This window comes from Dermacentor silvarum, chromosome 3 (genome assembly GCF_013339745.2).
Source record: "Dermacentor silvarum isolate Dsil-2018 chromosome 3, BIME_Dsil_1.4, whole genome shotgun sequence".
Classification (NCBI taxonomy): domain Eukaryota; kingdom Metazoa; phylum Arthropoda; class Arachnida; order Ixodida; family Ixodidae; genus Dermacentor; species Dermacentor silvarum.
This window is the reverse complement of record NC_051156.1, coordinates 230908208-230931347: the sequence shown is the minus strand read 5'-3', so window position 1 is coordinate 230931347 and position 23140 is coordinate 230908208. Positions and strand designations below refer to the sequence as shown.

At 48.8% G+C, this 23140-nt stretch overlaps 1 protein-coding gene across 1 annotated transcript in view; it reads left to right on the top strand.

Moving 5' to 3' along the window:
• Positions 1-23140, top strand: part of LOC125939681 (uncharacterized) — a 173392-nt gene that overhangs the window by 34531 nt on the left and 115721 nt on the right. The window contains exon 4 of the mRNA XM_049664965.1: positions 11340-11403. Coding sequence (XP_049520922.1) covers positions 11340-11403 — 64 coding nt within the window. The remainder of the gene's footprint in view (positions 1-11339; positions 11404-23140) is intronic.

Sequence of the window (23140 nt, the reverse complement as noted above, 5' to 3'; positions counted from 1 at the left end):
TCCGAAAACGTTGTCTTGAACGACGCCCAGTTATTAATCTCCGCTTCGTGATTCCGGAACCAGAGACTGGCGACGCCGGTCAAGTAAAAGTTGTCGCAGTTTCACCCGAAAGGCGAAGCATCAATTGCGATAGCAACTTAGTAGAGAGCTATACGGAGTAAGGATAGTAGTTTTATCCGCTGTACAAACTTGGACATGCAGCAGCACCGGCAACACACAGCACTGTTGTCGACGCCGTCGGCGTTTTGCCCGCGTTCGCACAAAATGCGTGCGGCGTTGGTGACTGTTGCTGGAGCCTCTGATATAAATAGGCACTTGGTGCCGCAGCTAAACGTTGCCTCCCTTCCCTCCCCCTACCCCCCCCCCCCACCCCCCACGGCCTTTCGTGCGTCAGAAGGCGCGTTTGCTCTACATATATGGTGATTGTAAAGGAGGAAAGAGACGCCTACTTCTGCAGCCCTTAAGGGAGCACGGCACAGAACGCGCGTTTGTTCTCCGCCGTGCGTTCACTCCCCGTGAAAGCGCGCGTCCCTCGCGCCCTTTCACTCGCACATACAGCGTTCGGCGGCGCGCGGCGACGATTTCATCTCCATTGACGTCATACGGAACCTCACGGCGACGGCGACGGCGACGCCGACGGCAGAAATCTGCTTTGGAGTGTCCATATAATTGCTATCGCAATAAAAGATTACATTGGTCAGCCTAGTCGCATCGTCCCATTTGTTGACTGCGCTCACCCTCTGGCAAGTTGCCAACCAGTTCTCGACGTCTTGGTCGTCAGTCTCGGTGGGTGACGCTAAGGCAGCACGCAGAGACAGACGGTGGCTTGAGTCTGGGAGGGGCCTTGCGTGGTGGTTTCTTCCAGCATCGCTGACGCTGGAGGTAAGGTACGGCTTCGTAGTTCCAGGTTGGGAGACTGGAAGAACACCAAGCACCTCCACCATACTATAATGGGGTTTATTTACAAAACAGTTAGGGCTACGAAACAGCCTTGGCTCAAGAGCGTCGTTCGCTGTCTCGCGCTCTCCGGGCTGCCGGACTTGGTCGTCCTCTTTCAATGGTTCCGGACTCTCTTCCCCACTACACCTTTTTCAAGTTTGCTGGCGTTCTCCTAGTGTTCACCTCTCACTTTTGCCAATTATTTCTTGTTTAACTGTACTGTACAGAGATTCACTAGTGCCATGTATCTTATTTAATTCTGCACTAAGTGTCATTTTATAAGATATATTATCTTTTCAAAAGCCACTAGCGCCAACTATATTTCGTCTTTAACAAGTGAAAGCTTATCCTGTATCAAATGTTTATACCCTTGTGTTTCAAACTTGGTTCCACCTCTCAAAAATTAAGATATGGTCCTACAAACTGTGTTTCAACATTTCTAAGAGTGTCTAGCAAGAGTTTTGATTATTCAATTAATTGATAAGAAACCGTGCATCGAAAGCGATTAATCGATTGAAGGCTGATATGATGAATTATTAATCGTTCATCAAATAAAACAATAAATCGACCATCCCTACTTGGATGACATGACAACAGCATGAGGATAATGGGATAATGACGAGTGTATGATGACATTGGCCTGACAATGACTATTACCAAATCTGTTACGAATTCTGTATCACGACGATGACTTGACGGCATGACGAGAGTGTGAAGCTGGACTGTCGATGATCGTTACGACACCAGTTTGACAATGCAGCTATGATAGCGATGACGGTATGCCAAGGGCGGTAAATAACGATCGAATGACGACTGTGTGATGACAATGCAATGACAAAGATTGACATGGAGGTATGACAACGATGGAATGACAACAACGGGATGACGTCACTGATGTGATAACAGTTATTAAACGACTGCGTGACGGCAGGATGAAAGTCGTATGACAAAGTTGGAATGACGACGATGCAACGACCACGGCGGCATCACGACCTCGAACGTCTACTTATTGGCCCAAGTTATCAGACAACTTGGGATGACGTCACTGATGTGATAACAGTTATTAAACGACTGCGTGACGGCAGGATGAAAGTCGTATGACAAAGTTGGAATGACGACGATGCAACGACCACGGCGGCATCACGACCTCGAACGTCTACTTATTGGCCCAAGTTATGAGACAACTTGGGATGACGTCACTGATGTGATAACAGTTATTAAACGACTGCGTGACGGCAGGATGAAAGTCGTATGACAAAGTTGGAATGACGACGATGCAACGACCACGGCGGCATCACGACCTCGAACGTCTACTTATTGGCCCAAGTTATGAGACAACTTGGATCACTACGTCGGAGTGACGACAGCATGACGAGAGTCCGATCACGAAGCTGGAAGGACCGCCCACGACGGCATCACTATAGCGGTGTGCAACAAATTCACTACAACTGTATGACGACGGTGGCATGAATGTGACGTGTGTCGGATGACAAAGCTAGATTAATGGTGATGAAACGACCACGACGGCATCACGACCTCGAACGTCTACTTATTGGCCCAAGTTATGAGACAACTTGGGATGACGTCACTGATGTGATAACAGTTATTAAACGACTGCGTGACGGCAGGATGAAAGTCGTATGACAAAGTTGGAATGACGACGATGCAACGACCACGGCGGCATCACGACCTCGAACGTCTACTTATTGGCCCAAGTTATGAGACAACTTGGATCACTACGTCGGAGTGACGACAGCATGACGAGAGTCCGATCACGAAGCTGGAAGGACCGCCCACGACGGCATCACTATAGCGGTGTGCAACAAATTCACTACAACTGTATGACGACGGTGGCATGAATGTGACGTGTGTCGGATGACAAAGCTAGATTAATGGTGATGAAACGACCACGACGGCATCACGACCTCGAACGTCTACTTATTGGCCCAAGTTATGAGACAACTTGGGATGACGTCACTGATGTGATAACAGTTATTAAACGACTGCGTGACGGCAGGATGAAAGTCGTATGACAAAGTTGGAATGACGACGATGCAACGACCACGGCGGCATCACGACCTCGAACGTCTACTTATTGGCCCAAGTTATGAGACAACTTGGATCACTACGTCGGAGTGACGACAGCATGACGAGAGTCCGATCACGAAGCTGGAAGGACCGCCCACGACGGCATCACTATAGCGGTGTGCAACAAATTCACTACAACTGTATGACGACGGTGGCATGAATGTGACGTGTGTCGGATGACAAAGCTAGATTAATGGTGATGAAACGACCACGACGGCATCACGACCATGAACTCATACTTGGTGGCCCAAGCTATTAGACAACTTGTGCCACTAGGTCGAGGTAGAAGGCGTGACGACACGAAGAGAGTAATGTAACGAAGCAGGAATGACGACAGCTGAACGACCACGAAGGCATCACGTCCAGGAGCACATACATATTGGCCGAAGGAGGTAGACAGCTTGGGCCACGGGGTCAGCATAAGAGGCCAGCCAGCCAGCCGGCAGGCAGGCAGGCGGGCGGGCGGGCGGGCGGGCGGGCGGACGGACGGACGGACGGACGGACGGACGGACGGACGGACAGACGGACAGAGCGGACAGAGCGGACGGACGTCCGTCCAAGACATGTTAGTCCGACAAGACATTGGTGCACGCAAAAGTCAGCCAACATCATTCCCTCGTAATAAAAGCATGTTCTCGCCCCAGGCGCAAAACCTGCAGGCACCTTCAAAGTGGCCTTAAAATTAAAATCACCGCGAATAGCTACGAAGCTAGTTTTCACACGAAGTGAAAGCTAGCTTTACTTGCACTAGCTCCGATGTAATTTATATGCTTGAGTGTTCCTTCTGTAAGAAGCAGTATATCGGCGAAACGGGACAATCAATGAACATCAGGTTAAACGGACATCGCGCGGACACAGCTAAAAATATTCCCAAAGCCGTCGCCGAGAATTTCAACCAACCAGGTCATAACTTTGATGAACTTAAACTCTACGTACTACAGTCAAATTTCAGTTCGACGCGAGACAGAAAATATAGAGAATCGTGCCTCATCCATAACTTCCAGACATTCCAACCAATAGGCATGAACGTTTCAAAGGGAGCCTTAGGATCTATTTGCTATGCTAAACTTCAAAGCATAGGCAACAGCACTTAGTTGCTTTTCATTGAGTTGCTTAGTTTTTTTTTTTCGTTATTCGATTGTCAATAATAATCCAACCTCCCTCTGCTTTCACTCATTCCTTTCGTTCTTTTACTTATATATTCGCCCCCCCCCCCCCGTTTTTTTTCTCTCTCTCCCACACGCACCATTTTTCTACCGCTGCTGTCAGACACGATAGTTCACTGCCTTCCAGTGGAGTAGATCCCGCCACCGCCCCCCTCCCGATTGTCCAGGCCCCTTACACGAAAAGTGAAACCTACAATGACACGTCAACCGGCTAACACACGGCGCTGCCTAAAAAAGGCTCCACCGACTATCTGTAGCGCATTCTCTTTCTCTTCAATTCTACACCCTCGCCGCTAACACACTCTCGCTCGTTACCTCACCCACCCGCCTTACCTTCTCTCCCCTTTAGTAGAACCCTACCTATATATATATATATATTGTGCTGGGGAGAGCATATGTCGCCTTGAAGAAGACAAGTCCACTTGTCGAAACGTTGGCTCTTGCTCTCACCTTGTTCTCGTGTCGTCTTGAATTTCCATCGCCCGCATTCCCCGTATTTTCCTTTGGGTATTATTTATTGTTTATAATTTATCTGGCTATCTTGCTATTGCGAATGCACGTGTACAAGTCTGTTTTGTTGATTACACATGCATATTTTATAATTTTTTTTCATGTTTCGTCACATGAATATATAATATCACTCGACTAGCTACCATTAAAACCAGTTGAAAATTTGCGCTTGTGTCTGTCGTTTCTACTCCTCGTTCCAAGCGGTGCGCAAATAACATTTATCATGAATTGTTACCAACTAGCCCAAAGCAGTCGCCTTCTATATTGACACCTAGCGTTTAGGGGAGAAAGCACACGGAGAAGACGAGAAAGTAGAGGATCCAACTGGACGGTTTTGAGCCAGGACTAAACCACCTTGTCATCTTGTTCACCTTGTCCTCCAACCGCGTGGCAAAACTGGTGAAGGTGCATACCATGCACAAGACCCCGTCCCGGCAGTAAGAACCCGAGTCCTACGCCCGTGAACACCCCAGTTCACAGAGCAAGCCGTCGACAACGAGGCTTACCACCAGAGACACCAGGACAGCCTGCTATGACGTCGTCTCAAATCACCACGGAAGTTCCGACGCCTCTTCCTCCGACATGTTGTACCCTTCAGAGCCCACTGCCGCCTCCTGCCTTTCAAGGAGATCTATATGAGGACGGGATGATTGGCTGAGTGAGTTTGAACGCGTCGCTGCAACCAACTGCTGGAAAGATGCCACAAAACTCCGGCGCGTGTACTTCAGCTTAAAAGACGCCGCCCGCACGTGGTTCCAAAATAGGGAAGACATTTTAACATCCTGGCGTGAATTCCGACATCACCTTGTAGTCGTATTCGCTGACACCTTCGAAGAACACCCGAAGCGCCTAAGAATGGTACTGGAAGCGACTCGCACAGCTGCACTCACGCTGTAACCTCAAAAATGTCATTTCGGCTATGAAGAGCTGAAATTCCTTGGACATGTAGTGAGTGCAGATGGAGTTCGCCCCGACCCGGACAAAACTGCAGCCTTCGCCGCTTTTCCTGTTCCATCAGACAAAAGAGCACTACGACGTTTCCTTGGCTTGTGCGCTTACTATCGTCGATTTATTGCCAACTTCGCCAAGATAGCCGAACCGTTCACGCGACTCACCCGAGACGATGTACCTTCTGCCTGAACCACAGAGCAAGAGACAGCTTTAGCAGAGCTACGACAGCGCATGCAGACAGCACCTGTACTTGCCCATTTTGATGAGGAGGCAGATACAGGGGTCCACACAGATACTAGCAACGTCGGTATTGTGGCTGTCCCTGTACAACAACATGGCCGAGTTGAGCACGTCGTAGCTTACGCCAGTCGTACACTCTCTCGAGCCGAAGCCAACTACTCTACTTGAGGGAAAGAATGCCTTGCAGTCGTGTAGGCGATGACAAAATTCCGGCCTTACCTCTATGGCCTTCCTTTCAAAGTGGTGACTGATCACCACTCGCTGTGCTGGCTGGCAAATCTCAGAGATCCGTCTGGCGTCTTGCTCGGTGGAGTTTGCGCTTGCAAGGGTTTTACATCACGATTGTGTGCAGGTCCGGGCGCAAACACGAAGACGCCGATGCGCTTTCCCGCGCACCTGTGGGACACCCTGCTCTGAGCTCTGAGGATGACGATGATTTCTTCGGGGCCATTTCTGATTCTGACTTCATGTCCAGGCAGCGAGCAGACAAAGAATTACAGCCTGTTATCGACTACCTGGAAGGCTGAGGATCTAAACGTCCTCGGCATATTGCTCGCGAGTTATCCACATTTTCCTTCAGAAAGGGCATCCTGTACAAGAAAATTGCCCGTGGCAGTGACAAAGCCTTTCTCCTTGTTGTGCCTACTGACATGCGTGACGACATCCTCTTTGAATGCCACGACGAACCCACGTCAGGACACTTTGGCTATTCGCGGACTCTCGCGCGCGTGCGCCAGCAGTACTACTGGCCACGACTTTCGTCTAGCGTACACCGCTATGTGAAAGGCTACCGCGAGTGTCAGCGCCGCAAGACACCACCTGTGAAACCTGCGGGCCTACTCCAACCAATTTCATCACCTAGGACCCCGTTCGACCTCGTAGGAATGGACCTTCTAGGACCTTTCCCTTTGTCCTCCGCTGGAAACAAATGGATTATCGTTGCAATGGATTACCTCACTCGTTACTCCGAGACAAAAGCACTGTCCCACGGCACAGCTTCCGAATTCGCAAAGTTTTTCGCACACCACATCGTCCTGCGGCACGGCACCCCGTCGTGTGTGATCACGGACAGGGGCACATCCTTTACAGCACACATGATGGAGGACATCGAGTCGATGCTTTCAGAAGGGGGGGGACTAATGCCACCTAGCGTTTAGGGGAGAACGCACACGGAGAAGACGAGAAAGTAGAGGATCCGACTGGACGGTTTTGAGCCAGGACTAAACCACCTTGTCATCTTGTTCACCTTGTCGTCCAACCGCGCGACAATATCTACCTTTTTCCGGCGCCTAAGCCTGTAACGGATCTGGTCGTATCAATATCTTCCCTCCATTTCTTCCCCCAATACTCGAAATGTCTCTTGCTTATATCGACTACTGGCCGGTTCATGCTTCCATCCACTTTAATGTACGCGGTAACGAAAAGAGTGCTACTGGAAGGTGTACGTTACCTACGGGCCTCATTGGGCGAATCCCTTCGCATTCCATTAGGATGTGCTGAGTGGTCTCCGGATTTTTGCTGCAGCATCAATGCCTCATCTAGTTGCGAATATTTGCTCCGTTAGGTTCTTGTCCTTAGGCAACGAGCTCGAGCCTCAAATACCAAGGCACTTCCCTTCTTGTTGTCGTACAGGTTTTCCCTCCTAATTTCTTTTTTCTCATTTTTGTAAGTCTCCATGGTATTTTTCGTTTCCATTCCTTTGAATCCAATTCGCTGTCTCTGTTTCTGTCACTTTCTTTCTGATGACTCCTGGTTGTCTATTTACACTTTCAGTTACCCTGTACTTGGTTGCCAACTTTCTTTACCTTTTCCTCCATTAAGAATCGATGCTCTTTAGGTACAGATACGTGTGCACTTTAGCCGCCCATTTATTTTCATCCAGTTTCCCGAGTCTTTCTTCGAAACTAATTTTGCTCCGCGCTTCACCGACCTTAAAAGAGGCCCAACCCCGTGCACTGCTGCCTCATGTGGTTTTACTGTAGTTCGAAGTTTATTACGATTTTTGACAATACAAGCTTGTCATGGCGCCGGAGCAAAATGCGAGACTATGCACGCCTGACTAGGCTCCTGGTGCCACGAGCACAGCACGCTCCCAACACCACCTTGCCTGCCGATCTGTGGTTAACTTACAAACCCGACAAAGTGTCCGATTTGAAGCACAGAATGACATTTGCGAAAGTTAGCGCTGGCACCATCACACCCTTTCCTGATTGCACGCACCACCTCATATTTATTATTGTGATAGCAATTATATGAACACTCCAAGCCCATTTCTGCCGTCGATGTCGCCGTGATGTTCCGTATAAAGTCCAAACACGATAACGTTCCCGTGCGCTGTATGGCGAGTGAAAGCTTGCGAGGATCAGCCGACGATCGCCGCTCAATCTCGCACGCGCGAGGGAGGAAGGTGGTGCGGAAGTAGCCACTGTAGCGGAAGCGCGCTGTCTTCTTTTGCGCGTGAGGCACCGGAGTAGGGGGAGGCGACGGAGAAGGAGGGGACGTCTTGTGCACCGGCGGCTGCTGCTTACGGCGCGGCCGCGCGGCCGCCATATCTTGAAAGCGTTCTGCGGTGTGGACAAAGTGCGCGACCGTGCGAGCCTCATCTTCAAAGCGATCTGCGATGTCAACAAAGTTCACCGAGTGCCGGTAGCTTCGCATGCAATGTGCTTTCGACGTTTACTTGGCGTTTAAGCGAGAGACAGCACGAAAGTCAATTCGCTCGCTGTTGCGGCGCGCTTCCTCACTCTAGCGCTTTGAAAGCGCGTTTCCGCGGTCATCGAGCGAGATGTGTCGATGATCAGCTGTGTGCGCGTGACACCGAGTTTGTTAATTTAATTAGTAAGCGAATGTTTACAATTTTATCCGGCCGATAAAACTACTATCCTTACTTCGTATAGCTGTCTCCTAATGTGCTATCGCAATCGATGCTTTCGGGCGAAACTGGTACTTTTTTGTAGCCGCAGCGTGCTTTATGTTTCACTATTCTGGCATTCCGCCTCGCCTTTATTTTCAGATTATCTTGATGGGAACTTGAGTAAGTCTTTCCTTCGTTCACATATACGAATCAGGATGAACTTGGTCCCTTAGCGCCATTTGGCGGAGGGCGCGGCTGTTAAGGTAGATGGCACTTCGCGGCGGCACGGCACACAGAGACTCACATCCTACCCCGTTTACAGCTACTTACTATCGTTTTTATTGAGATAGCAATTATAGGGACACCCCAGGAGCATTTCTGCTGTCGTTGTCGACGTAGCCGTCGGCGTTGCTATGATGTTCCGTATAAAGCCCAAGGGCGATAATATCGTCGCCGCGTGCCGTATGCTGTGTGTGCGAGTGAAATCGTACAATGGCGAGCCGATGGTGGTGGCTCAATCTCGCGCGCGGAAGGAGAGAAAACGGGGAGAAAGCGCACTATCTTCCGTCGCGCGCAAGGTGCGAGGGGAGGGGCGTTCTGCGGCGGTGGCGTATGGCACGGCAGCCCTATCTTGAAAGCGATCTGCGATGAGTCTAGGTGCGCCGAGGTGTGCGCTGTGTTGTCGCCGATTAGTTCGCGTTGAAGCGAGAGGCAGCACCAAAGTTGCCGCGCTTTCTCACTATAGGGTTTTGACATCGCGAGCTTGCGCGGTCATCCATACAGTGAGATGTGTTCATGTTTGCTTGTGCGCGCGTGACACCATGCTTGTTAATTTAGTTAGTAAGCGACAGTTGACAACCTTATACGGCCGATGAAACTACTTTCGATCGAAACTGCGACATTTTTATTATACCCTTAGTTGCTGACTCTAGCTACGTATTTTTGACATGACGAGGTATCATTTAAAGATATTTTCATGCTGATACGACATCTACAAGTCACCTAGCCGACTGTTTTTTTTTTTTCTTAATCACAAGATGCCCAGATTCCAGACGCATCGAATCCGTCTGAAGTCGGCTAAAAAGACCTTGTCTTCGAAAGTTTTTGTATACTTACATTTAGGCGCACCAAAGAATCCCAGGTGGTCAAAATTATTCCAAAGTGCCCGACTACAGCGTGCCTCATAATTATATAGTGCATATAGTGTTTTTGGCATGTAAAACATCACAATTTCATTTACAGTTTACGAGTCTGTGAAATGATCGAACCTTCTTAGTATAAACGGTGGCGTGACATGCAGATTTGCGTACACTTTCTTGGGCCCTTGATGTGTCCCATAAATGTCGTCCTAGAACCGAATTTTTTTTCTTTCTAAGAGGCATACCCGTTTCTTGAAGCGCTTCAATCGCGTTAAGATTTTACAAGGGCTCTGGGTGACAATTGTGACGTCTTGAAGTTATCCCATTACTCGTGTGTTCGCTAATATTTTTTCAATGACAAGCTGGAAGATTGCTGATGCCTATGCGACTCTGAAGGAAAGCCTATCCACCTAGTACATAGCCTTTTACGTGTCGAAATCGTCTTGAGGTGTTACGAGAACGTGTAATAACGTGTAACGCATCCAACTGTATTTGTAAGGATGCATGTTTGCGATTTAGATAAGAACAGTTTGCGCCTCGAGCGATTTTGACAGCGAGGCTATCCATGCGTTAGGCAGCGGGTATTTCTCTTCCTTCAATACAAGGTTGAGTGTGACCTGATAATGACCACCATATGTTGGAAAAATTAGAAGAACTGAGACTCACACACAAAATATAGGTTTAACTGAAGGCTCACTCAGGCCCACTCACCGAAATCAAACTCAGAGGGCTTACTTGATGGCAGGCTTACCAGACATCCAACTCATCAGTCGGAAGTCTGATTATGCTGTCTCACCAGGCTCACTCGGTACTAGCTAAAAAATCCGAGATAGTCAAACTCATTCAGACTCAACCCCCCCCCCCCCCCAAAAAAAAAAAAAAAAAGCCCTGCTGGGCTTACTTCAGCTCTGACCCACTGGAATCAGACCGAGGCAGGCTGCCTACGACTCACGGGTTCACGCAGACTTGCATTCACTCGAACTTAGTCAGACACATGGAATCATGGCCTTGGACGCACCCAAGCTCACAGAATCTCGCACTCAGTCCCACAGCTTCATAACCCATCCGAACTCAGAATAAGTTGCTCACTGAAAGAATATTGAGAGTCAACTCAAGCATAAGTCAGAATCAACGGGTTATATAGGTGCCCTGCAGGGTAAGACAGACATATTTGCATAAAGAATAGAAGCAGGTGAAGATAGAGCATTTCGCTGTGTATTGTGAAAGTCATATATTGTTTCGATAATGGTTCTTAGTTTATATATGGCCCGCGTTCTTTTTCTCAACAGAAGCGGCGTAAAAGTCGTTCAAGTGAAGGCGCCTTCACTGCAAGATTCCGTGCACCACTCGCCATTGTACGCCCATTGTATCGTTTTTATGCGTGTATCTTTACAGTGCTAGCTACACGGTCTTCGTGCTGTAATTTCACCGACATCTTGGGTGCTTGCGCAGGAACTCAACGCCGCAACGCCCGCCTGCTGCCGCCGAGAAGGCACAGGAAAGTGTCAAACTGCAGGTATGCCCGCAGTATTTTTTGCTTGCAAACCGGGTGCGCTTAGGCTTAGGTATATGGGTATGAATAATTATTTAGTTAATATCATATGAGCGTCGACCGATAGCTTGATATTCTTTTTATACGTCTGAATGGTGCAGTAGTTAAAGTTCGTTCGTCTTTGGATGAATCATTATCAAATGAAATTTTTATTCAGGAGGATATGAAGCATGATTTAAACTTGAGGGTGAGTTCCACATATTCAAAGCAACAGCAAAAACGCCACAGCGTCAATATAAACAACTCGTTTGGAAATTATATTTGTATTGACAAGGTGATACTTGGTTGGCTCACACAAGCTTCTGCCTTTTCGGTGTGGTGTGCCTCATGCAGTCATTTCACATGTGTGTTGATAGCAATGTCTGCACATAATGGCAGTGGTACTAAGTCAACGTACACATCCAGATTCCCGGATATGCTCGGTGACGTGTTGCATTGCATTATTTTACCACGTTTTCGTGTTCATCAAGGTGAACATTATAACACAGCGTGCAGCCTAACGATCACATGTATCGCCACATGGCAGCATACAAATCCAAAAACATGGGCGAGGTAATGGAGGCTTGAAATGATTAACAGTCGTAGAAATGTAAGGGCCAGTGTAAGGCAACAGCAGTTTTTTCTGAGAGCGCGACCTTTAGCGTTTGATTCAGTCCACAGAACGAGGGAATCTGGCCGAAAATGGGTGAGCCGGCGATGCCTGTAGCATAGTCACTTCTGATGTACCTGTGATGTGGTTAATCGCTGGCGAGCAACCTGAAGGGCGTGGTGGGCTTGGGCAATTGCGTTGGGGGCGTAGCCACTGGTGGCAGGCGTAGCGGAAGGCAGCAAGGTATCCATGTGTAGGCCAGGATCACGGCCGAACAACAAATAGAGCGGCGAGAAACCGGTGACATCATGGTGTGACGAATTGTAAGCGAACGTCACGAATGATAGGCTTGCGTTCCAATCGCGAGGGTCGGAATAAACATACATTCACAACATATCTGACCCGAGGTGTTTCCTTAAACGTACTGGTTACCGGGGTAGACTGGTGGCAAGGACCAGCTTGGCTGAGTAAGGACTCAGAAAAATGGCCAGCTGTGAAGCATTCAGAGCCCCAAATCAACGACATCCTAGGGATGCCAGCGACAAAACCAACGACTCTTCACTCTACAGGAAACGCAGAAGAACTTTCAACTGTTATTACTGAGGTTGAAGCGATACTCAATACACGACCGCTAACGTATTCCGATAATCAGGCAGGCGAGCTTGTAGCCCTCATGCCAGCGCATTTTCTAGTGGGCCAGCAACTTATGACTTTACCAGAAGGAAAGACATTATCAGACCGACTTACCATCCATGATGGCAACGACTATCAGCGACGCTTTCAACATCGACAAAAAATTATGAATGACTTCTGGAAGCGATGGAAACATCAATATTTGCTGCGACTGCCATCGGCTCATCGCTCACCCACCCATCACTGAAGAAATATAAAGGTCGGCGACACCGTAACAGTCGACATTCCCAACACGCCCAAGTTATTCTGGCCTCTAGCCCGGGTTCGAGAGGTGTACCCAGGCACCGACGGATTTGTGCGCGCCTGTTTAATCCGATTACAGGGAGGCGAAGTCTCCAAGAGGCCAGTGCAGAAGCTACATCGTCTAGAACTAGATGTCACTACATTTGAGGCCCCGGAGGGTGTCGGAGATTAGCAGCAGACGACGAAGAAAAAGAATGGAACGTGGGCTGCTGCCTCCGCGCCTGGCGCCAAGAAGTGCGCGCACCGTTATCATCATCATGAAACCTTTTGTGTTCGTCTCTCGCCATTAAAGGCTTCGTTGAGTGTATCGCGGCTCTGTCTTTTCTGGAGACGCGACCAAGTGGCCGGCGTTCCGCAACAAGATTGAAGCGATTTTGCATCGAATTCGGGAGCTGAGTTTTTGCACACGCAGATCTGTTGACTAACATGAAAAATGCATAGACAGCTGCTTCGCTGTAAAATGTGCCAGGCTGCGAGAAGATAACCCATGGTGACATAGGTGGATCACACTGCATATTCTGGGGTCGTACAAAGAGTCCACTGCGGAGCTCATTGGCGCCGTGGCGTTACCCCGCACCTCCACGGAAAATTTAACGAGGACAGACAGAATTTAAATATATTTCCGATTACTCATATGCACACGCAATATGGTGTATTCGCGCACGGTACTAGGCTAACCATCATCGTCTTCATTTTAATAGCGAAGCTGTTCTAGCTAACCGTATAAAGTGCCGCTTGCTGCCGCAAAACCTATATGACGTCACTGCGTTGCCTAGCAACCACCTCGCGGAGCGGCGTGTGCCTCGCCTCCTCTCCGTGCCGTGCACATGTTGCCTTGGCATGGGACGTTAAGGAGAGGGCAGGAGAGCATGCGCGCGGCACGCGCAATGCTCGGGAGGGGGAAAGTGAAAATGAGAGCGAGAGAGAAAGAGAAATTGTAGCAGCATCAACGAGGCAACGCGCAGAGCTGCTGCCGACGCCGCCCGCGTTTCCCGTTTCCCGCGTTCGCGCCGGGGAAACGCGGGCGGCGTCGGCAGCAGCTCGGCAGGTTTCGACCAGCCACGCCCCGGCAAGTGTGGAGGCGCAGCTTGGCCGTGACGTCACCGGGGAGATAAAGCTCAGAGCCGCCGCGACGGCGGCATGACTCTCGTTGACTCTATGGCAAGTACTTGTAGCCTTGACATGGGACGACTATGAAGATCCGGACACCCGAAGAAGAAGCCGTTCATCTTGAACCGCGCCGCGTGGCCAAGCGAGAATCTGTGCGTCAGCGGCGAGCCGATTCGCAATACCGTGCCTAGCAGCGCTTAGCATTTCCTAGCAAAACTTAGCCAAACCTTGTAAAACCTGGAAGAAGCTACGTCGATCACAAGCTCCGCTGTTTACTCCAGCCTTGCACCAGTAGTGCAAGCTGCCCACTTTTTTTTTTATTGCTATAGCAATTATATGGACACTTCAACCAGATTTCTGCAGTCGGCGTCACCGTCGCGGTGAGGTTCCGTATAGATTCCAAGGGCGATAAAATCGTCGCCGCGCGCCGCATGCGCGAGCGAAATCGCGCGGGGGACGCGCGCTATCACGGAGAGCGAACGCACGGCGGAAAGCAAACGCGACCGTCGCGCGAAAGGCCGTGGGGGTATGGGAGGGAGGGTGGCGGGGCGACGCTGTGCTCCGGCACCAAAGGCGTATCTTGCAACCGGGCGTAAGGGTAACTTGTCACTTAATCTCCCACGCGAAAGCAAGAAAGCGGGAAGGCAGCGCGGGAGGGAGGGGGGGGGCGCAGCTTCTACTCTGCCAACAACTGCGTTCGTACTTTTCCCGGCTGTGGCCGTCGCCCGCACCGTCTCTTATCTCCACACGGCTCTGACCTTTGTATGCGCTGTGCATCCGCCGCTCAGTTGCCGTCGAAGCGATAGACCGCACGAACCTTCGACCGCTGCGGCGGCTGCGCTTGCTGCCAGCTTTTTCACAGTCGTTGTCTGCGGTCATTCAGTGTGATCTATTCATCTTTGCTTGTGCGCGCTGACACCACACTTGTTAATTCAGTTAGTAAGCGGATGTGTCCAAGTTTATGCAGCCGATAAAACTACTATATTTTTGCCTACTTCGAATAGCCCTCTACTAATTTGCTATCGCAATTGATGCTTCGCCTTTCGGGCGAAACTGCGACTTTTTGTTTTTTTCGTGTCCTTGTGGGTATGGCTGAATTTCTGTGCCGTGACAATGGTATCACCAAAAGGGATTGCTCGAGAATGTCCCCCCTGAATAAAACTTACCTTTGCTCTGCAAGGTATACGTATGTAACCGCGGCTGACGATCGTTACGAGATACGTTCGTCGCCGAAATCCGGCGCGAGTTTCTTATTCTGGTGCGATGTTTTGTCTTAGTGGTAGAAAACTTGCTTTGCACGGATTTTTACAGTGTGTGGTATGCACATGCATTTGCAAAATATATTATAAATGACATGGTCAACAGTTTAGGGTAGACCGAAGCGTAATGTACACTTGTTAAAGTACCGTTGGCTAGCAGCGCGAGTATACCGAGGTAAGAACAGGAAAGAGCGCTTTTCTCTCACTTGCTGCATCGTTCGTCGCGCTGCTAACCAAAGCTGTAACATTACCAGCATACCCGTTCTTCCACACTTGCGAATGACAAAGTACGCAACAAACCTGGATGCACGTTTCTCTGCGACGTATGGAATAAACGATCGATTATAAATCAGCACATTGTCCGTCCGTGTTTAGTGCGGTGTATTTGGCACCTACTCTCCTCTGACACGCGATGTGTTCTCCTTCCACGGGCGCCTCTACATCAGGTCAGCATCGGGATGACAATATATACAGTGATGGAGGCGCATCCGTTTCTTGAAAAGACCTCGTGCCTGCTTCGCTTTCCTCCAGCACATCATTTGCACTGGCTCTCGCAGAAATTGCCAATATGTGCGTCGCTTCATGAGACTTCTCAGGAACCCACTTGTTTTCTGGCGTCCCTATATTGCAAAACCCCGTATCCACTGCCATGCCTGATTATGGGCTCAGTGTCGCGCGCTAGATTCTGGGGCGCTGGCAAGGCGCGGCATACTCGGAGGCTCTGGCTACTGGTGGGAAATGCTGCTCTAGAGCGACAAGTACGCCGTGCCTGGCTACCGTATATATATATATATATATATATATATATATATATATATATATATATATAGTTCAAAAAATAGAAACACGTAGGAAAAACATAACAAGACTTTACTGACGTTTCGGCCGGGGTCCGGCCTTCATCAAGAGTGCGTGTACAAGCATACAGAGCTCAATTTATACCTTTTTGCCGTAAGCGTGAAAAGAGACAAGAAAAAATACAAAGTGAAAAAAAGTAAATACAAAGTAAAAAAGAATACAACCAAAACCAAAACCAAAATTTATTTAAGCCAAATATTTCATTCGAGGAAAGGAAAGCTATCGCATCATTGGCCAAACGCAGTGACATTTTGATAAAACCAGCGGACAAAGGAGGTGCCGTGGTGATCATGAGCACAACGGACTATATAAACGAAGCCCAGAGACAGCTAAATGATCAGACCTTCTATAAGCGTCTAGACGGGGATCCTACCACAAATTTTAAAACAATAGTCCAAGACACCATTAAAGGTCTCGTAAAAGCGAAGCAATTAAGCGATAACGCAGTAGGTTCACTCGTCCCACTCAGTCCCATCCCGGGCAGGTTTTACTTACTACCTAAAATACACAAAGAAAACTGTCTCGGACGCCCTATTGTTTCAGGCATTGGCACTGTCACGCAGCAACTTTCGCGCTACGTTGATGTAATAATCAGCAGTCTTCCATGTACCTTCTCATCTTATCTTAAAGATACGAACCATTTTTTGTTGGACATCGACGACCTCCTTATACCAGAAAATTCCCTGCTCGTTACATTAGATGTGGTTTCACTCTATACAAACATCCCCCGTAATGATGGCATTCAGGCAGTTGTTCATGCCTATGACAGATCGTCTGATGATCAGAAAACCATTGGTAGTGACACATTGTCTACATTATTGAAATTAATTTTACAGCTCAATAATTTTGAATGTGATGGTTCGCACTACCTTCAAATAAGCGGCACATCAATGGGCACTCGCATTGGACCTAATTATGCTAGCATTTTTATGTCTGTTCTGGAGAATGACTTTCTTGGCAAGCGCGAACTAAAACCTCTTTATTATAAGCGGTTTATAGATGACATTTTTCTGATCTGGCCTCATGGTGAAAATGAACTGTTATCGTTTATAGCCGATTTGAATACCGCCCACCCATCCATTTCTTTTTCGCATGAATACTATCGTTCTACGATTAACTTTCTGGACGTTACAGTTTCCCTATCTAACAACAAACTAACCACTAAACTTCACAGAAAACCAACGGACAGGCATCGTTATCTTCACTTTGAAAGTTCTCACGTAAAACACTGGAAAACCAGTGTATCATATAGTCAGGCGCTCCGCTTTAAAAAACTTTGCTCGGAACAGTCGGACTTCTATGAAAACTGTGAACAACTTCGCGAAGCTTTAATTCAGCAGGAATACCCATGTCATATTGTGGATGATGCCGTTAAAAGGGCCGATGCGCTAAATCGGAAGGATTTGTTCCGTGCAAAAAAACAATCGCCCATTCAGACACGAAGTGCCCTCGTTCTAACCCACTCAGCATCGGTTCCAAATGTCTCGTCAATCCTTAAAAAAAACACCGCATATCCACGGGGTGAATGATGATGAGTGGGCGAAGCTCCGGAGGGAATCATCGGTAAACCGTGAATCTTCCGTGTAATTCGCCCAGTCTCGCCGCACTAAATCGAACGATTGACTTCCACCAATGACACGCGCCATATGTGACGTCATTCCTATTTTATAACAGCGCCCTTCATTATAATTGCACCATCTCCCGCTTAAGGGGACGCTAGCACAAACGCGTTAGAAACGTGCAGTACTCTCTAGTAAGGGGGAGAGGCCACAGCGTCTTACGCAGCCGTTTACACATGCCGGAACGTGCACCGCGTTTGCCGACGCCATCAGCGTTTATGAATACGGGGGTAAGGCGGAGAGGCCACAGCGTCTTACACCAGCTTCTTACACGGGCCGTAACGCGCTAGCACAAACGCGCTAGAAACGCGCAGTCTTTCGTTAATGTTGGGTATTTATTGTCACCGTGGTGCGTGTGTCCATGTGCGCTTCGTGGCGTAGTGGTCATTCCTTCGTCGGCTCTTGCGCGCGTCGGACGCTGGGATCATGTGCTCTCTCCGAGCGGTGTCAGCGGCCACAGGCCGTGGTTCTACTGTTTCTGCTGAAGACTACAAGGTTATTCTGCCTCAACTGCCAACTGGAAGTATGCCCTTGAACACTGTTTTTCTGCATTGTGATGTGTCTGCCAGGCCATATCGAATCAACGACTTCGAGGAAGAATGTGAGCGACTACAAAAATTTGCCGCGTATCTGCGTTCTTCGCTGCAAATGTCGTCGAAAGACGATAGTCTTCTGCCGGCCGTACTACATGAGTGCTGGTCTGATCCGCGGCCACCCGTGATGCTGTTCTCGTACCATTTCCGTCCTGGCATGAAGGTTTGTTTGAACAGATTTCATTTTACCGCATTATTTCATCAAGCGGCCATTTATGTTTTGCCCTGCCCCAGACAGCGCTTCCTTTATGTTGAATCGGCCGCATCTGGCTGGCATTGATAAAATTGAGGAGGCGCTGCATGAGACATGGACGCCATCTGGCAATACATCTGGAAACATGAGCTTGTGCAGAGGGTTTCCTTCCTCCATGGCAGAGGGCGCTCGTCGGCGCGCAGTCAGGGAACGTCGTTCATCGGCAAGCAAGTGGTCCAACTTTGGCCGGGTGGCTGAATCGGGTGACAGACAGACAGACAGACAGACAGACAGGACAGACAGACAGACAGACAGCCAGACAGACAGACAGAACAGACAGCAGACAGACAGCCAGACAGACAGACCGACAGGACAGACCGAGACAGACAGACAGCCAGACAGTACAGACAGACAGAAGCCAGACCGACAGACAGACAGACAGATCAGACAGACAGACAGGACAGACAGACAGACAGACAGACAGACAGACAGACAGGACAGACCAGACAGACAGACAGACAGACAGACAGGACGACAGACAGACAGACAGACAGACAGACAGACAGACAGACAGACAGGACAGACAGACAGACAGGACAGACAGACAGACAGACAGACAGACAGACAGACAGACGACAGAACAGACAGGACAGACAGACAGACAGGACAGACCAGACAGACAGACAGACAGACAGACAGACAGACAGACAGACAGGACAGACAGACAGACAGACAGACCGACAGACAGAAGACAGACAGACAGACAGACAGACAGACAGACAGACAGGACAGACAGACAGACAGACAGACAGGACAGACAGACAGACAGACAGACAGACAGACAGACAGACAGACAGACAGACAGACAGACAGACAGACAGACAGACAGAAGAAGAAGCAGACAGGACAAGGACAGACAGACAGACAGACAGACAGACAGACAGACAGACAGACCAGACAACGACAGACAGACAGACAGACAGACAGACATACAGACAGGACAGACAGACAGACAGACAGACGACAGACAGACAGACAGACAGACAGGACGACAGACAGGACAGACAGACAGACAGACAGACAGACAGACAGACAGACAGACAGACAGACAGACAGACAGACAGACAGACAACAGACAGACAGACAGACAGACAGACAGACAGACAGACAGACAGACAGACAGACAGACAGACAGACAGAGCAGACAGACAGACAGACAGACAGACAGACAGACAGACAGACAGACAGACAGACAGACAGCACAGACAGACAGACTACGACAGCAGACAGACAGACAGACCAGACAGACAGACAGACAGACAGACAGACAGACAGACAGACAGACAGACAGACAGACAGACAGACAGACAGACAGACAGACAGACAGACAGACAGACAGACAGACAGACAGACAGACAGACAGACAGACAGACAGACAGACAGACAGACAGACCAAATTTTCAGCGTTTAAGTGCCCCAAGAACTTTAATAGTCAAGGATGTGGTGTCGATAGGTGCCTACCAGATGAATCATGTATGGGCATTGACGACACTGTCAATGGCCGCGAAGCAAGTGCTCGTAGAAGCAAGGGAACTGCGCATCAAAGGTAAAAGATGCCTTGTCATCGATCCCAACGATAGTCAGGTGAGAGTCAAGCTTCATTGGCTTCCTTACCATATCAGCGACGATGCCATACGAAAAGCACTGGAACCGTTTAGAAAAATTGAGGAAGTGAGCAGGGAGACGTGGCTGACCGGAAAATTCAAGGGAGCCCAAACCTCATCAAGGTCGGTGATTTTGAAACTGAAGCACGGATTTACTGTCGAGATGCTCCCGCATCAGATTCGTATACAGGGCAGCAATACTCTTGTAATTGTGCCTGGAAGACCACCACTGTGTCTAAGATGCAAGAGATCGGGCCATATAAGAAAGGATTGTCGTATTCCGCGGTGTTCTGAATGCCGCAAGTTTGGCCATGAAGCCGACGACTGCAGGAAAACATACGCGACTATGACACGGGAAGATGGCGACAACGACGATACAGAGACGCTCATGGACGAAGTGGAAGCTGTAGAAACATTGCAGCCTCGTAACATTAACCTTTCCTCGTGGGTGCCTGAACCTGAAACACCAGCCACGAAAAAAGGAACTGAGAACGTCGATTCTCCAGTGAAAGATGCGGCAGCAGTTTTGCCTGCTATGTCTCTAATAACAGATAAAACTTCGGGGGAGCCGGAACCAGAGTGCAGCGGAGTGTTTGAAGCTCCGTGCCCTTCAGTGCCAGTGGTTTCGGCCACGGCGGCTGAAGTGACCCACCCAGAAGCAGAAGCAGAACGCCCGGGGACGCCAGTGGCGTTTAAAGACGCGGTCCCTCCGATGGATACAGACTCTGGACCTGGGAGTAAAGCCTTTACCTGGGAGCACAACGCCCCAAGACGCCAGCAGCGTCTGAAGCCACGGACCTTTCTACGGACGCGGGGACGCCGGAGGCGTACCTATCCATGGAGTCAGAGCCAGAGGACGCAAGCACTATGGCTGAGAGGATGCCTGTGCTTTGTTCGGACGAAGATCAAGGCACGTCAGGGAGGACCGCAGAGATGAGCAGCACGGTGCCAAAAGCAAGATCTAACACGGCGATGAAGAGAAACCGTGTTAACGCGGCTCCTCGGAAACCGTCTGTGGAGAAACGTCACAAGCGTACCTTGTGACCTGTGAATATCACGCCTCAAAGGTATGTTGATCGGCCGGAGCAACGATAGTTTTTTTTTTTTTTTTCAATATGGCTTACTTAAAGCTAGCAACCTTTAACTGCGTGAGCTTGGTCGCACGCAGGAGGAAGCAATGGTTTCTAAATCTACTCTTACAAGAAAACATTGAAATTGCATTTATTCGGGAGACTAAACTTTCATCTAGTGTGCATTTGGAAGAGATGAACCATTTCGTTCGCAACCATTACTCGTTTCATTTTTCACCTGCCTGTGGATTCAGTGGAGGGACGGCCATTTTGGTAAAAAAACAATCAGCGGTAATAGTATACCCCGAATGGGACAAGGACCGAAACGGCCGTATATGCAGTGTGGAGTTGGTGTACCGGAATGAACTATACAAGCTCATTTCGATTCATGCTCCGAATGACTCATCGCTGCGAAAAGAATTCTTTTCAGGCCTGAGGCAGTATCTTGATTCACCGGGCCGTACCATATTTGCCGGAGACTTCAACTGTGTTTTACGTGCTTCCGATTGTTCGAAAAAGCGACTTCCGGATACTAGCCTACCAGAGCTCCGAAAGCTTTTGCGCGACTATGACTTGCAGGATGTAACCGAACTTGCGCCAGGAAATAATGACGGTTTTACACATTGGCAAGACGACTGTTACTCAAGGCTTGATCGGCTTTACGCGTCTAGTGATCTCTCAGTGTACAACGTGCGTTACAAGGTGAAGCCCGTAGCATTCTCGGATCACGCATTTGTCACAGCCATATTTGAAGAAAAGGAAAGAACAACAAGGAGGCGCAAGGAATGGCAGTTGTGGAAGCTGAATGAGAGTTTGCTGGATGACAAAGAGATATGCGACAGCATTAGGAATCTAATCAAGAAAAAAACGAATGGAGGACACGTAGATGCCATATTGTGGGAAGACTTAAAAGAAGAATGTAAGATGTTTCTACTTACAAAAGGTCAGGAAAAAGCAGCTCTCAAGAAGAGCGAAAAGCTGAGCTTGATGCGAACTCTGGAAAATCTAATTGAAGCCGAAAACTGTCACCCGGGTACCTTTACAGAAGATATCAGAGAGTGCAAAGGACAGCTGCTATCAATCCTGGAGAAGGAGTACAAAGGTGCTATGATCCGGTCTAGGATGGAATCGCAGCTAAGAGATGAGGAACCGCTAAAAATTTTCAAGACGAAAGAAAGACAGCGGGGCAGGAAAAACAGAATAGAAGCACTACAAAGCGGCGACAGCATTCTCACATCACAAAACGACATCGAGGCGGCTTTTACTGAAGCATACAAGGACCTCTTCGAAGATGGAAGTAACACATGTGACCGTGAACTATTGAAAAAATATGCCTCAACGTTAAATTGCATAAATGACGAGACAAAACAGCAAACGGATGAGTGCATATCAGAGAGTGAAATAGAATGGGCCATTCGTAAGTTAAAACCAAGGAAATCGCCGGGAGTTGATGGTCTCAGCACTGATTTTTACAAGAGGTTTTCATCGGAATTAGTGCCAATACTACGAGAAGTGTACGATGATATTGCGAAACGAGGATTGCTGCCACCATCTATGCGATGAGGTCTTACTGTCTTACTGCCGAAGAAGCAAAGACAAGTGCCGACAGTGAGCGATTTCCGCCCCATTAGTCTTTTAACGACCGATTACAAAATTCTAGCTAAAATTATAGCTAGACGTCTTGACTTTGCCCTCGGAAATTTCATCGGGAACCATCAATCATACGGCATCAAAGGACGTCGCATCAGTGATAATCTGCATGTCATGCGAATAATGTGCGAAGCCACTTCCGTGGATGGATCCTTGGTAG